Source organism: Sinocyclocheilus anshuiensis, unplaced genomic scaffold (assembly GCF_001515605.1).
Source record: "Sinocyclocheilus anshuiensis isolate Anshui unplaced genomic scaffold, SAMN03320099.WGS_v1.1 scaffold2872, whole genome shotgun sequence".
Lineage (NCBI taxonomy): Eukaryota > Metazoa > Chordata > Actinopteri > Cypriniformes > Cyprinidae > Sinocyclocheilus > Sinocyclocheilus anshuiensis.
This window is the reverse complement of record NW_015560619.1, coordinates 162,734-179,188: the sequence shown is the minus strand read 5'-3', so window position 1 is coordinate 179,188 and position 16,455 is coordinate 162,734. Positions and strand designations below refer to the sequence as shown.

Here is a 16,455-nt window from a genome sequence, read left to right as displayed (position 1 = left end):
TTTTCACTATAAATAAGCTTAGCTATACTATTTCAAAGCAGCATCAGTGAATAAAAGTGAGCGAGCTAAAAGCAACAGTGTCAAAGTGAAAGTCCACAAAAAGATATACCAATTTTCTTGACAGTTAGAAAGAAAGGATTACAATTTTTATTTCATAAAACAGTGTTGTTTTTCTTTTTTTTCTTTTAAATAATATGGCTGCCAATTTCATAAAATAAGTATGATTAATCTTATGATTTCTTACCCATATTTGCAAAAGATAATCAAACTAAATTAGGTAAATTATTGCAGTAAACGTTTAAGTAATGTCATAACACTATTATTAACTCCATTAGTGTTCTGATATTAAGTAAAATCTTAATGTATATAAATATATTTTTTATTTTTATATACTGGAACCCACTGTGTCTCATTCTTCAAGATTCTTTATAACCCTATCAGTTGTATACAGTATGAAAACTAGGAATGCAATCAGCTTGAAAACCTGTTTTACCTTTCTTTGGCGAGGATCTTCTTTCCATTTTATGGGAAGATGTTTGTGCATCAAAGGCTGTCTTCATCTGCGATACTTTTAGACTCTGGCTTCCCACAGTCACATCTGGCCTGGCTTTCATTATGTTTGTCCTGCTGTGATGTATCACTTTCTCCTGGATTTTGTTGCTGTCTCTGATGAGTTCAGAGACGGGCCTGTATCTGGACAGCTTGTTTTCCTCTGAAGCAGAAGAATCACTGCTTGGAATTCGACAGGCGGCGTAAGGATATCTAGTTGGGACTGCGGTGGGTTTAGCGGCTTCTTCATCCTCCATGTCCATCACGTAGCATTCAGAGTCACGTCTACCATATTTCAAAGGCTGTTCCACATTTTCCAGATCAGAGTCTTTGCTTGCTTGGTTCTTCTCAGTGTCTGCTTTAGCAAATGGATTTTGAGGCTTCTTCGGCACAGGTGGTGGTGGGCCCTTAATTTTTGCTTTTTTTTTTAACAACGGTCTCAGCTGAGACATATCCATTTCTTTTAGTTCTTTATCATCGACAGTTTCTATCAAGTTATCGCAGTCAGGTGCAACAGTTTCATCATACGGGACTAAATCATATCTTGGAATATCAGCAGCCTCAGGCTCTAAGGACATGCACATGTAGAATGGGGACTCGATATAATAAGGTGACATATCAAGACATGATGCATGCATATTAAAATCCTCAGCGGACTGCAGTGCTGCCTGCCTTCTGTCCATTTGAATATTTCTGAGCAGTAGGTCCGAATATTTGCTTGGCTCCTCTGTGGAATGACAAGCAGATTCCTTGCGGCCAACGGCTTTTTTAAAGGGATTCTTTGGTTTCTTTGGAACAGGTGGTGGTGGTCCTTTGATTTTGGCATCTGTGGGTAGGATGTCAGGGATCATGCTCTGTTTTTCAGCGTGAGGAACGTACAAATGAGAAACGTCAGATGACTTCCTCGCCTCCTGATCAGGAAATGCATGAATCTGAAGTGGTGGTGTGATCTCAGCTGTGAAATAAAGAGGCTCTTTTTCCTGTTGCAAAGAAGCTGTCTGTGCGACTCTTTCGGCGTCACCTGCATCAAAATCTGAGTGAGAAAAAGAATGGAAATGATTTATGATCATTTGATCTAAACATTTACCACTGGAAGAATTCTCTTTGGCCTCTGTTTCTGTGTTCATGTCATCCAGCTTGTAGATCTTTGGATTACAGACTCTTTTGCCCTGAATTTTACCATTTCCCCCTGCTAATTCAAGTAAAGAAGTATTATGCCTTCCATTAAGATGACCATCACAGTCTTTCCTGCTTTCTGTGGATCTCGACCGAACAGCTTTTTGATAAACAGATTCAGTGTCTCTTTTCACACATGGTGCTTCTGCTCCCCACACTCCCTTTTTGGCTGGGTGAGGAGCATTGCTAACAGGGACGCTTTTAGCACTGGATTCAGTTAAACTCTCAGATGACATGACTGTTGAGTGTTTTTCCATGACAGTGAACGCCCCTTTGTCATCATTTTGCTTCTCACTGTGAAACAAAGTATTGCTTTGGCTTAAAACTGGATGAAATGTGCTTAATACCTTTTGTTCAAAGTCCTCCTCAATCCTCAACGGGACTAGAGCTGTGTCTGGATTTGTGGATTCAGTAACGGTGTCACAATCGAAAGAGTCAAATGTTGTCACTGTAGATCTTAATAGACAAGGTTTATCAAAGGGAGTATGCAAGATTTTGTCCTTACCTTCAGTTTCACCCATTTCGGTCTCTTCTTTTCCCAGCAATGGTGTACGGAAAGTTCTTTGGTCATTTCTGAAGTTTGTTGCTTTGGGTGTCTGTGAGGCATCATTGGGTTCTTGTAAAACACTTCTTCTTGACAAACCTCTACTGATATTTTTGTCTCCCTGTAAACTATCCTGCTTATTGGCACTCTGAAGCCATGGACGACTTGAATTCGAGTGGAGCCCAGTGAATGATGGACGTGTTGTCACAGTCTCTGGACATAAAGAATCGGCTCTGTCCAAATACTCAAATCTGTCCTCATCAGGACTTTCTTTGTGTCGAACAGTTCCAGCACTTTCTTTGCAAACTTTCTCACAACCTCTCCTAATTTTGTCACTACTTAGGGTTTGCATTTCATGTTTATCTTTGTCCTGGAATGGCTGTCTTTCAAGTAAATCAGCATTCTCTGCTTCCAAAGAAAATGTCCTCTTTATTTCGACATCACCACTCATCTTTGTCATCCCGTTGTGTCTGTCAGAGAGCGTCCGTGTCTCATTCTTCTCAATGCTCACGCCATCATCTGCTGAGTCCATGTTTGGAGTATCCTTGAGGTGAGTTTTGTTAGTCATTCCGACTGTTTTGTCAGGTCGTTGCTGGTCTACAGCAGTAAATATGTCTGTGGCGGTTGCGTCGCTTGTGACTGTTTTGAATTCTGAGGCACATGGACCTCCTGCCAGGCTCAGCAGAGGATTTGGTGTCCTGCCATTCTGCGAAACATCCGTGTCATAACTCTGTCTGATCTTTTTTCCTCCCTGGTTGAAAGAGGGCTCAGTGGTGTTGTCATTAGGTCTTGTTGGTTCCTGATCGGGACAGGGCTCTAGTATGGAGGTGTACAAGTGAACAAAATTCTGGTCTATTTCTTCTGGGCTGTTGGAATGTGCTTCCTCTTCGCTTTGGTTTAAGATCTCATAGTCACTAACGGCACCGGTCAGGACGTCTTCTTTTTCTAGCTCCTTGTCCTGTTTCTGTCCCATCACCCCTGTGAAGAACACATATCCCCACCCATGAGTTTATGAACAGACTGTATATCTTTATCTATAATGAGCCACCGCCCATTTCAAGCTCTCTCTTGTTCCTCTCACATCACTTCTTACTGGAATGTTGCAATGCCTAAAATTAAATGACTCTCAATGTGGCTACTGAGTCACAGAACCAAAATGGGAACCGGACAACTGGCAGAGTAGCTCAGTTACCAGGTGCGAAGGTCACATTAGACATGAAAGGGGAAAACCCACAGACTCCAAACATATCCTACGGCTCTTGACAAAAACACTCTAGACCTCCTGGCCTCTGTGGCTATGTTTCCATCCAAGCTGGAAATTTAGTTAATTTATTTTAGTACATTAAAATTTAATTAAAATTAAAAATGTGTATTTTAAAATAAATCAATAGAAAAATACCAATAGGCCTATATCTATACGACAAAAGTTCAAAAAGTTCAAAAGTTTGGGGTCAGTAAGATGCTAATGCTGCATTTATTTGATCAAAAATACATCAAAAACAGTAATATTGTGAAATGTTACTACAAAATGACTGTTATATATATATATATATATACATACATACATACATGTATACACTAAAATTTCCATAAAAATATATAGACCAGCTTACGAACCAGCAGCACAGGCATTTAGATCTACTGATTTATTTTTAGTAACAATTTATTATTTATTAATGATCTTTTATTTAGTAATCACTTCTCATGTATTTATTGTTTATAATTTAATTCTTCTGACTTTGATATATACTAAACGCAAAACATTTTTTCAGAAAGTGACCTGTTGCCATAAAATAGACACACCTACCGATCCGTTTCCATCGCAGTGTCATATGAACTCTGTGACCTCTGGCTATAAGGGTCATGGCTTTATCAGTGACCTTCTGAAACGTCCATTGCACAGTGGTTTGAAAGTAAGTAGCAAACCATGCTCAGCTGACTGTAGTGTCACAGTGTGTCTCATGGGAAGAATAGTCTAAAATAGCCTCCCAAATATAAGCATATGATAAGGTGTAAGCATGTCCTTTGTCCTCTGCCCTCGTGCTGCTGTCTAAACTAAAAAAGCACAATGTTTTACTTAAACATAAAAAGTCAAATAACGAGAATGAGGATGAATTCATGCCTTCAAGAAGGCCTATATTATGTAGATTAGTCATTAGCGTATTTTGAGGTACATGACACAGCTTGTGAATGTGGGTCTGTCTGTGTAAACATGAATGAAAATGGCTCTACATTATCAGTAAATGTGATCTCATTTGTGCCTCTCAGCATGATGGGATATTTTAAGGGTCCAGTGCGTTGTGTTGACCCTTTACTCTGTCTGAGAATGTCAGCTGTAGAGTTAAACCCAACTGGTTGGGCTGCTGGATGAATGGCGAGCTTATATTATGCTTATGTCATTGCACAGGCCCTGTGCAGTAAATCTAATAGGTTATTTTGAGGTCGATGGCCTCAGCTTGCAGCGGAGAAGGGCCATCCATAAAACCAGATTCTCTATGTTCAGCTCCCCCATTGCCCTACCCAAAAGAGTTTGTGAATGAATTTGCAGGTTGCGCACAAAGTTGAATGCTCGAATTAACAAAGCACACAATTTCCGTACTGTAATAGTTCATTTGTTTCTCGTGACTTTTGAAATCAGATGAAAAACAATGTTAAACTGGTTGTCCCACTGGTTGTATTTGAGCTATAAGACACTTGGAATTGCATACTGTATGCAAAATAATCTGAACTGAATGCAGTCCAACATGTTTTAAAGTTTAGTGATGAGTTTAAATAGCATTTCACACATTATTTTTTTTCTCTCTGTAAAAATAAAAAGGTGTAAATATTTTTTCAAGGTAACTTTTAAAGTAAATCTCTTCCAGACAACTAATTCACCAATACATTTACATTTATATGTATGTCTTTAGCAGATGCTTTCTACCCGGAGAGATATAGGCTACAATACAACAGAAATCACATTACTGGCAAATACAGATGTAGCATATGAAATACAAATATAGCTGACAATCTCACTGTGTTCATGTATTCCTACAGAAGAAGAAAAATCCTCACCAGTGATGCAGAATCGTCTTTGGATTGGACTAAAAACACTTATTTTAGTCTGTTTAACTGACTTCAGCCTGAGTCGTTGGGCTGCTCCTGTGTCTGGTCTTGTGATATCAGAATCACATTTGCCTAATTCAATAAGAGTTCCTTCTGTGCGGCACTCAAAGGTCAGGAAAAGCAACCGTTTTTCTTCATTTACATGTTACTTACTTTACTCTCATTTTGTAGAAAATGTATTCATACTAAGAAGTGAATTATTATGTGTGGTGCATTTATTTTAATAATCATCAACAGTTCTCTCTCAATCTCCGAGCTCCTCATAGCTAAAAAAAATTCAATACTGGTCCATTTCTGATGCAGACAATAAACAATTTATTTTTATAATTAACGGTACATTACATTATAAAACAAAGTGCAGCACAACTTAAAATGGTCAAAATGAAGTACAGTGTATAGATGATGTATGTTCCAAGTCACTTTTAAGAGCTGTTTAGTTAGGGCTGAAGGCAATCTTCCAGTTTCTCGAGTTGGTTTTATTGTTAGCTTAGTGTGTTCAAACATGCCAAAACATGACATAATAAATAAAAGACTTTGGTCTCCTCTATTCAAATATGAAATGTAGTATCAAAATGAAAAGTCAAACAGACTTGAGTAAGCCTCAAAATATGCATTTTTTTTTTCAAAATAAACTTTGCTCTATAAAGACCGCAAACAGGTGGAGACAAAACCTCTGCGAAACAAAGAGCATTTTTTACCAAAAGAACCATTAGACAACTGATTGCAAATGGCAACAGGTAAGGCACTTGCATGTCCGAAGAAACAAAATGTCTAGTACTCAAATCAGCAGCAGCTGGGAGGAGGTATGCAAAACTACAACTTTGATCTCTTTGGGAGGCCATTTTCTTTTGGCAATCGTAATCATTTTGATTTGCAGAAATACTTTCCCCCCAGAACCATACAGTTTGAAATGGGAACGTTCTCATTATATGCATTTTTAAAAAATTGGAAAAATAAATAAATAAATAAGCAAATTTTAAGTTCCAAATCATTGGGAATTTGCAAACGCAGTATGAAATACGTCTCACAGCTTTAAAATAAAAATAAGAACATAATAGTTTCATACAGCTGTGAGTGAACCCAAGTGGACCATATGGAAAAAAAACCTTTCATTCAAATCTCACTCAAGTGCGTTTCTCTCAGATTTTCATTCTTCTTAATGAAAACTATTACTTTTCACATTATTGTATAAATAAAGACGATTATCTTCAAATTCTTGCATATATATATATATATATATATATGGCAAAATATTTAAGGTCAAGTTTAACCAATACTTGCAAACTTACTAGTTATCTTGGAGCACTAATCAAACTTTGTGTTCTTTCACAAATATCATACACCGTCATGGTATTAAATTGACAAGCTCAAGCAAGTCCCCATGCCCACAATATGATAACAAACTGTGCATACCTGTTAAAACCTAACGTACATGACTGTCATTATCAGATGCCATTTCATATAGGAGACACTTTAAAAGGACCTTTTAAAGGACAATAGTGAACATCCTCTGATCAACTTGAAGACTGTATTGTACTAATGTGTTGCTGCTAAAGCCTTTTGCACATCACAGGCTACAATTTGTACAATAAACAGCTTAAGCTAAATTACATAACAGGAGCTACTCTAGTAGCACATTTCAGATGTAGTTGATCTGATAAACACCAGCTGAAAAGCAAATTAGTGTTGTAAGACAAATAGCCAACCACATTCATGTTGCATTTTTCTCTGGAAATACACAATAATTATGTGGCTTTGTTGATGTCATTCAAGTAACTATCGGGTTGGAATAACACTGTGACTTCAAAAAACATAAGCATACATTTCAGGCTAAACTTTAGTCTTAAAGTACTTTTGTGGTGCAACATTTTTATTAAAATTTCCACACAGGTTTGTGGAACTATACGGCTATACAATAAAGTTGCCAATTAAATATTCAGGACTACAGTGTTTAATTTTAATAGCCAATTAGGTATGGATTTCTGTTTTTTTTTGTCTTTTTAAAGCTTATGGTTTGGGCTCAGATTTTGATCATGTTTTAATAAAGCCATAGCTCAAATGTTATGGAAATGTATTCATATCTACATCTAAATCTGATTCAGTTTTTAAATAACTTATAAATACTCGCCTACCACCTTATTTGCTCCAACCAGTAATTTCTAGGTTTTGAAAATTTCTATTATTATTAGTACATAACAAGTGTTCTGATTGGTTATTCCATAGCACCCTTTTAATTTTTTTTAAACCTTTAAGGTTTACAATTATCTCAATCAGATAAATTGTCTCTTTATGATTTCAAATCATCGCAACTGCATGATTGGTTCATTTGCAGTAGCACATAAACTTGCTGGTGAACAAACCGGGAGGCAAAATATCATGGATGTTGTTAGAATATCAACCAAAGGGCACAAAATTGGGTTTTAAAGTTTAAATTATGGAGATCAAACAAATATTTGAGGAAAATCATTGCTAATTTAAAAAGGTCTGATTATGCGACCTATCGATGGGCCACATGTATTTCAAAACCTTAACAGGTAGGGCTTCCTTTAGAAAGACAAAGAAAAGCCGTATCAACAAAGCCGTTAATGAAGGTCCAAGCCAGAGCATGCTTTAATATATATCGTCGTTAAAGCACAGACAGACACATGAAAAATGCAGTGCAGTTATGTAAAGGGCTGCTGTCCAAGCCTGGCCTGATTGTTCTCATGAGGTGTCTTGCAGCATCGGCCTCCATGGTCGCTCTCGATGGCTGTAGGACTGGATCGGTCCCATTCACTGAGAAAGCAGTTCTGACATCTTGGAGTCAGCTTTTCAAACTCTGCAACACAGTTGGAGTTAAAGAGAGCTTGGGGGAGCAAGAGGATTGCACGCAAAGAGCAGGCTCTTGGTCATTGTAGTCAACAGAGACTGCGGTGGACAGCGTCAGGTCCTCTGCGGAGATGGCCAAGTCACCTAGCTTGGCCAGTGAATTAGACCTTTTGAGTTGGGAGGACATGGTCAGTCCGGCGAGCCGCACACGGGTCTCGATCTCTCGAGCTCGCTGACATACCGAGCCCGGCTGGCCTCTGCAAATTCTCGGCAGACTGTCGCTGCTGGAGCTGCGTGTCAAAGCCGAGCCCGGTGCGAGCGTTTGCTGGAGTTTACTGGAGCCAGGGTGCGAGCTGGGGACGTTCCCCTCATCCACTTCCATGTCCTCTGTGGCAGAGTCCTCTATGCTCAAGTCCATCTGTTCCGACGGAGGACCGGACATTTGCACCAGCTGTGTCTCCAGGTGGGCCCCCTGACTGAGCTCCGCCGTAGGCCTCTCACCACCCAGACTGAGCCTCAGGAGAGTGAGCTCTGTCACAGGACTGCTGGAGCTTTCCTTTCTCCCCTCGTCCTCCCCTTCCATTCTGTCCTCAGTCTCCAAGGAATAACGCAAATCCTGAGGAAGGTCTTCACAGCTCGGTTGCTTGTGGCAAGTGTCCGAGTTGGCTCGACCGAAGCAACGAATGCACTGGCAGTGCCCACTGCTCATGTGATGCAGAGGGGCAGGAGGAGGCACCTTATTGGCGGAGACAGGACTGAATTTGTGTCCTCTGGGGGCCTGGATGGACATACTGGGCAGGCCAGTGTGACGTGACAGGTTAAGGCGATGGGTGCGACGTTCGCAGCGGCGGCCGCTGGGCAGGTGCAGACAGTCTCGGCACGACTGATATGAGGGCTTCACTTTGTAGGGGTTTCCAATGCTAGCACTGTCCTAAACCGATGAATACACACAGGCAGGGAGAATGCATGGTTAGGTTTTTTAAAGGTGTAAGAGTACGGGATGCTTTAGAGAATGTAAAGCGTTTAGGATGGATTCACAGAAAAGAGCTCTTTGAGCTATAAGCTTGCATACAAGCCAGGAGAGCTGCCGCTACAGCTAAGACGTCATACTCACGTCAAAGCCAGAAGGGCAGCTGCGCTTCCCGGCCAGCCTGTTGCTGTTGTTGGCGTTCTCGTTGTTAAAGCGGTTCGAGTTAGCCAGGCTCTCGTCTTCCCTTGGCATCTTCTCGCCCCGAGCTAAGGCGGCCATCTCCGCCTCCTCCTTTTGTGCTTCCTCCTCATCCTCCTCCTCCACCGTGCTAAACTCCAGCCTCAAGCGCATGTCCTCTATAGGCTCCAGTCGGCTGCAGGTCTGGGCCGCTGTGCCCTCCCCAGGAAGGGCCAAGTGAGCCATGGGAAAGCCTTCATCGTCCAACAACGCATCCCTCTCTACGTCCTCAATCTCAATAAAGACTCGTTCCATGCCTAAAAGCGGAGGACCTCGAACTGGCGTGGAGGGTTCACTGTCCAGAGCGGTGTCTGAGAGTCGCCGGAAGTAGTAGTTGTAATTGAGATGGTCTGTCGGCTCTTCTCCGCAGCAGGGGGAAGCACTTGCTCCACCATGGCCCCAAGCGGTCTCCTCTTGATCGGGGTGCAGTGACGAAAATTGAGGAGTCTGGTCACCACTGGCAGCTGAAGCCTGAAGGCCCTCCAGCGAATACTCATCACCGTCTGGTTGCCAGAGTTTATTGTGTCTCTGCTTGCTACAATGACAGGAAACAAAGGTAGCAGTCACCTCTTGATTGTGTAAAAAAAGAAAATACAGTCAAAGAAAACTGACAAGACAATAAAAAGCTAGGTTTGGTCCCTTTAGTCCATGTTTGAAAGACTATGTGGTCACCAGTAACAGTTGACTTTTGGATGCTTGTGTCCCCAACAGGCTGTCTAACTAATACGTCTTTCACTAGAAAGAACTTGCTGTGACCCGTTTCACTAGCACCAAACCAGCATAACCCACCCTGGACCAACATGGAAATTCATGCTGTTCTAAAGCTGCTCTTTTCACAATATTCACATCGACATTAACGATTAACAAATGTGCAAAATAACAAATGCACATATTAAAATGTGTATGCATAAATTTATATGTGAATACAAATGCAAAAAGAGATCTATATTAAAAAGACCATGCGTGTAAATATCTTGGCTTTTCCCACCTGTCATCTAAAATCCCCTCGTACTCAGCAAGTTGTTTCATAAAAGCTGGATTGGGTTGTGCTATATTCCTCTTCTGTTTGACAAAAGTGCATGCCTTTTCAAGTGACCATCCATACTCCTTCATAGCATAAGCAATGACGGTGGATGCTGAGCGACTCACTCCCATCTTGCAATGTACAAGGCATTTAGAGTTGTTTTTCCTATATGAAAGACATACAGGGCATCCAGGTCAAAAAAAGCTCTTTTTTTTGGTACAATACTTTATTGAGTGAAACAGCACATGACAGAAACAATAACATACATTTCTAATATTTTTCTAATCATAAAAATGAACTCACTTGGCTTTAACTATAAAGTTGTAGGTTTCGTTCCAGTGTGCCAGCAGATCTGTAGTCTCATCATCGTAAACACGGATATTACAATAACAAAAGGTACCTGGGAAAAAGTTGTCAATCTCTCTTGTGACATTGAGGATATACCCAACCCTGCATAAAAATAACCTGATGTTAGATTGTTTACTGCTGATTTGTGTTAAATACGCATTATTTTAACTCAACGCACAGTCGGTCGATGTACATCAGCACTAACCCAGAGTCTTGAAGTTCCTCCAAGTTGGATGCATTCCATTCTGAGCCCTGAAATTAATGAGATGTACAACAACCATAGTTTTATTTGTTTTAGAGTCTTAAAGCTCCTGTCGATAACCATGTAATTTTGTTGTAAACTTAAAGGTGGCTAAGAATGATCAGGTTTTGACCCTGTGTACTACAATTATGATTTAGGTGTAAATAAATACTGCAATAAAATGTTTTAAATAAAATAAAAGTATAATAATTAAAAATTTGTTATCCAGCCTTTTTAATCTTGACAGTTAATCATATCTGCAGTCTCCCGTGTATGCTTGTTTACATAGTGTAAATGCTACAGATTGGCCCTTCTTACCATTTGTGAACTTATCTGTAATGTTTTGGTGTTTTCAATAACCAGAAGGATTTTTTTTTCTGCGGATTAATCCAGAATCGTCTGAGAAAGCAGGGCAATGCATTAGTGCATGCATGCAGGTTTGTTTTTTTTCCTCCCAGCCCTATCAGTGAACTCACACTATGTGCTTTGCTTTCTAGGTAAGCAAACATCTTAAGCAAACAAGAATCAAACGTGGATGGCAGAGAAATCTTGGAGGAAGCTTTACCAGGTACAGATGGTCAAATATGAGTGTAGCCTTGTCTATCTGGCCCAGGATAAGCAGCATCTCATTGTCAATAAACTCTTTATACTCCCTCAGGTTGCAGCTCATATGTTGTTCCAGTTCATTTCGGATCTACAGAAGTGAAAGGATTCAGTTTAATGCTCCTTCCAAGGCTGATGCATTCATGTAAACCATGGCACAGAAGCCTCATTACATATACCTCCTTAGAAGTAATATTTTCCAGGTCCTGAAACATCATTATGTTTCGGAGTTTGGCTTTGATCATACACTCTGTTCTCTCTCTCTCTGTTGGCCTGTGCATGACATGAAAAACAATGTTAATATAAGCTAAATCATTTAGGGTTTTAGTCCCATAATAAGCTCCCAAAATAAAATGTTAGTACCATATAAGAATATTCAATCTTATTTTACCACAATCAGTTTATCAGTCTGCTGTAGCATGTAAGATTTATACTATTTTCCACTAATATCCGCTGACAAATAACTCACTGATCAGAAAACATGACTGGTGAGTCAGGCCGTGTGGTCTCCAGATCTGTCATAGCATTCCACTCATTGATACAGCTCTGCTCTGAGGAGATGCAGCTCTCATAATAGCCAACCCATGTAAGGGCCATCCCTCCTGGAAAATAGTTGTATCTGCGGGACACCTCACATGCTTTGTGCATCACCTGGAGGGCAGACCTGCAATATACATACATACAGTCAAACATAAACGATTTATCAAGTACGTGAAAACACACTATTAAAATATCAAGAGAGAAAAAAAAAACACACTATAAGAGGATACGTAATAGTAAACGTACCACATGGCCTGGACTGACACAGGCTTAAAAACATGTAGTCTCCCTGCTGTACTCACACTGAAACCTCTGGGGGATGAGATGAGAGGGGTTTAGGCATGTAAAACACGAGCTATGACATAATTCGTGATTATACAGAAATGCATAAGCAGGCAGCAGGACGATGCTACTTTCCGGGGTTGGTCAGTGGAACAATTTTACACCACAAACCAGTGGAAAATTCTCTCTACATAATGCATCTGCCAATAGCCTCCAGGTCACATGCACAGAGAATATAAACATGTTATTTCGTACTGAACCTGTAGAGGTCATTCTCTGTACACATATGTGACCCTGGACCACAAAACAAAAAGTCGCTGGGGTATATTTTTAGCAATAGCCAAAAAAAACATTGTATGGGTCAAAATTATCGATTTTTCTTTTATGGCAAAAATCATTAAGATTATGTTCCATGAAGATATTTTGTAAATTTCCTACCATAAATATATCAAAACTTAATTTTTGATTAGTAATATGCATTGCTAAGAACTTCATTTGGACAACTTTAAAGGCGATTTTCTCAATATTTAGATTTTTTTGCACCCTCAGATTCCAGATTTTCAAATAGTTGTATCTCGACCAAATATTGTCCCATCCTAACAAACAATGAAAAGCTTATTTATTCAGCTTTCAGACGATGTAAAAATCTCAATTTCAAAAAATGTACCCTTATGACTGGTTTTGTGGTCCAGGGTCACATATATAAAGTGGTTTTAAATGTGACCAAAGATAGACGGTGCATTTTTATGTGTATGGTATGCGCAAGCAATCAAGTAACTGAGATAAAAAAAACAAAAACATTTATTGAAACAAAGTAAAAATGAGTCAGGAAAATCCCTATGAGTTAATTAAGAATAGGTTTTAACCTATAAGTAGGACTTAACCTTTGCCTTACAGGAAGTGAATTAAGATATTTACCCATCTCCATCCAAGTGAATCTTGGTATCACTCCAAATTGGAAGAGTCATCCCAATAGAGCAACTTTTACTACGACAAACAAACAAACAAACATTAGTGTCTACCAATAAGTGTAGCATAAAGAATGCATTCAGATCATGACCGGATTGATTCCTACCTGTCATTATCTGTAAAATCCGTCCCAAGCAGTATGTTTTCTTCAGTGTCTTGACGCCCATTTGTGTAGACAACCACCATGTACCGCACATGGTCCGTCCAACCGCTTTCTAACCTAACAACCTGTTGATGGAGATGGTGTACGTTGGTGTATGCACACTGTGAGGAGTAGCCATTCCTACATTGTACTGGACACAATGTACGTCACTTACTAATTTAATTCTGTCCTTGGCACGGAGGGTGTTTATCATTACTTGTAGATGTTGTGGTAGATCCCCTTTAACAATAACAACAACAACAAACATCTGAGTTTTATTAGCAATAAACCACTATTTTCATCAACAATAACAATGTAGCATTAGTTGTTAATGGAAAATCCACTTTTACTGTTGTGGTTCAGGGCTGTAACCACCATACTTCCTCCCAATAATCAGAAATTACCAAATTGCTCACACCAATATTTCATCATCTTGATGCTGTTCTGCTGCACTGCATTACGCACTGATATATTTGTTGTTATAATGACAAAAACCTTTAAAAGTTACATTTTCAAGCTGTTTTGCCTCATCAACATCTAAATGACTGAGATGGCCAATCAAATTAAAAAAAGAAGGCTTTACGGTTCACAGAAACCAAAAACTTCACTTTTAACTGTGACATAGTGCGAGGTAAGATGAAAGCAGCCAAACATTTAATATTTGACAACTGTTTTATGATAGAAATGTTAAACAACTGACAGTAATATCCAGTGATGCAAAATACTTTTCATTAATTCCATTCCCTTAAATCCTTAATTATTTAATTTGTCAAATTCTTCACACATGAAATTGATCATGGTTCTGACCTTGTTGTGGTTTACCTGCATTTTTATGATGGGTGGGTGTTCTGGGCCCTTGTGCACTGCTGCCTTGCTGTAAAAACAGAGCTGCCCCTTTTACCATGAAGAAACTTTCACTCAGGCTGAAATAGGCCACACATACAATTATGAAGACACTCCAGAATTAAGATTAATTATCATAGTTAAAAAAGGATGAATGGATTAAATAAGATGAATAAAAATAGCACCGACCTTAGGTTTGCCTTTCGATCATCATCACTGCCTATATCCTGACAAATAAAACAGCAGAAGTGGAATTACAAAGGGCCCTATACTGTATGTCTGAAATTACTTTGCATATATCAATCAATTCTGAATGCCTCTATTTATGGTTTAGATATACAAAGTAATTTGATTAGATGGGTACAGAAATGTAAGCCTTAAACGGAATTTTTTAAATAGTACACAGAAATGCTTTATGTTTAAGCAAAACAAAACAGTTTGGATAGATTTAGGGCACATTACAAAAAAAATGAAAGCCTCAGGGATGGCCATTACTGTGGGCTTATGCTACAGTAGGCTAGCTCATTAGTGGGCTGTCTCTAAGAAGCCTGAACAGCAAAATCATGACAATATTCTGGGTCCCATGATTGGTCAGTCACCAGGCAGAGTATCTATTCAATGACATCATTGCAGTTAAAAACAACCCCCTCCTCGCTAATGTGAAAACTTCAGCATGCGCTCGTCTACAGAGCAGGTTGAACTCGGTGACTTCTTGTAGTATCACATTTGCACATCATTAGAAAGGAGAAATGATCCCCGAGCAACAGGCCCGGCTAATATTAGCAGTTTAGGCGCTATTTACACATGCATCCCCGGCATTTCCTCCGCCGGTCAGCCTCCACTCACCTCCCCCGCGTTGGTGCTGGCTGAGGATGCGGCGCTGGGTGTAGGGGAGCGCTGCAGAGTCACCAGAGCCATGGCTGCAAACGCTGCAAAGCGTTCAGGGAAACCTCAGGCGCTCCGGTCCGAATAGGACACGCCGAGATTACCCGTTCAGCACCCGCCAGTGACGGGGTTAATGCATTCAGAGGCGCATTAAATCTATTTAGCGTAGCGATAAACCCATCATCGGCTTTGCCATCCAACTCGGCGATTCCGCAAATTCTCATTCACGTTAACGATGCCAATAAACAACGGTCTGTGCTCTATCTTCCCGGCTGGAGCGTTGATTTAGTGGCCAGACATAATGGACCTTGTTTCGGGACCGCCGTCCGTGGTTGTTGTAGTTCTGTGATAGTCTGCGTTAGATATGGGCTTCTGGGCCAACCGCGTGAAGGTGACTTGCACTTCTCCCTGACAACAGTGCATCCTATGCAGACTCAACACCCAATCATCCACATATACTACTCGAGCCGTTATGATGTCGACTATCTCGAAACTAACGTAATGCTTGATCGCCAGATTTTTCCTCCCTATGACGACGAGAAATTTGTATGGTTCAGCAACCAAAAATGGAGCTGAGTGTGTTTTGTCATGCAAATTGCATACCCCAAAATACCTCATGAAAAAAAACAAACATTTGTGTAACCCAAGTCCATCTGCATTAGTTATAGCTCTCCACTGAAATGTTGACAATTTTTAAAATGTAGCAGTCATATACATTTTAAATTATTTTCAATTAATGTGGGCTTATTCTATAGTAGGCTATGCTGATTTTTACTCTTCCTAGAAAAATCAAAATCAAAAATACTGAAAATATTGATGACTCATCTTGCAATACACAAATATTTGCCCAATCAAATTCTCTCTAGAACAAAAATGTCCCTCCCCCTGCAGTCAACCAGAGTAGCAAATAATGGAAGTCTGTTGGTGTATGGAAATTGTGAGAAAATAAAGCACAAAATTAAATCTTGAGGAACGTCACACAACAGGGCAAAGCAATATTGATACAATCCACGTTTATGCTAAATGTATTTGGAGCTTCTGAAACCTGTAAAAACTTTAATATACATAATTATGTTTACGATCATATAATTTGCTGTGATCGACAAATATGTCAGAAAGAGTTTACTGCCATAGTTTGCTTTTGGGCCGCTACTACACCAGACGCTTGTGTGGCACCTAAGCAGGCGTG

General features: G+C 39.8%; 2 protein-coding genes across 4 annotated transcripts in view; both read right to left on the bottom strand.

Annotated features, from left to right (window-relative positions):
- The window catches only part of coro1cb (coronin, actin binding protein, 1Cb), an 11,277-nt gene extending 8,023 nt beyond the window's left edge, over nucleotides 1-3,254 (bottom strand). The window contains exons 1-2 of one of the 2 annotated variants that reach the window (XM_016478216.1): nucleotides 2,231-3,254; nucleotides 494-1,582 (exon numbers count right to left, since the gene is read on the bottom strand). In XM_016478216.1, the coding sequence (XP_016333702.1) occupies nucleotides 494-1,582; nucleotides 2,231-3,242 (2,101 nt within the window). In that variant the 5' untranslated portion in view covers nucleotides 3,243-3,254. The other variant, XM_016478217.1, reaches the window with a different exon arrangement.
- A 3,986-nt stretch (nucleotides 3,255-7,240) lies between these two features.
- Nucleotides 7,241-15,832, bottom strand: ssh1b (slingshot protein phosphatase 1b). 2 transcript variants are annotated; one of them, XM_016478219.1, is made up of 15 exons: nucleotides 15,228-15,832; nucleotides 14,571-14,608; nucleotides 14,361-14,461; nucleotides 13,714-13,778; nucleotides 13,503-13,624; nucleotides 13,346-13,414; nucleotides 12,392-12,457; nucleotides 12,075-12,269; nucleotides 11,785-11,878; nucleotides 11,568-11,696; nucleotides 10,940-11,013; nucleotides 10,717-10,863; nucleotides 10,378-10,578; nucleotides 9,297-9,924; nucleotides 7,241-9,113 (listed from the first exon to the last, which is right to left on the bottom strand). In XM_016478219.1, exons 1-15 carry the CDS (start codon nucleotides 15,297-15,299, stop codon nucleotides 8,178-8,180), a joined length of 2,937 nt encoding a protein of 978 aa, XP_016333705.1. In that variant the 5' UTR covers nucleotides 15,300-15,832; the 3' UTR covers nucleotides 7,241-8,177. The 2 variants fall into 2 exon arrangements, with proteins under 2 accessions (XP_016333705.1, XP_016333707.1); XM_016478221.1 differs by having other exon boundaries at nucleotides 10,967-11,013.
- Between the last annotated feature and the right edge of the window lie 623 nt (nucleotides 15,833-16,455).

Coding starts and splice junctions, on each gene's coding strand:
- ssh1b (XM_016478219.1), bottom strand. CDS start 15,299: ATGGCTCTGGTGACTCTGCAGCGCTCCCCTACACCCAGCGCCGCATCC. Junction 14,462..14,570: donor GATCGAAAGGCAAACCTAAG/GTCGGTGCTATT, acceptor GGCCTATTTCAG/CCTGAGTGAAAGTTTCTTCA. Junction 11,879..12,074: donor CCAGTCATGTTTTCTGATCA/GTGAGTTATTTG, acceptor TGTCATGCACAG/GCCAACAGAGAGAGAGAGAA.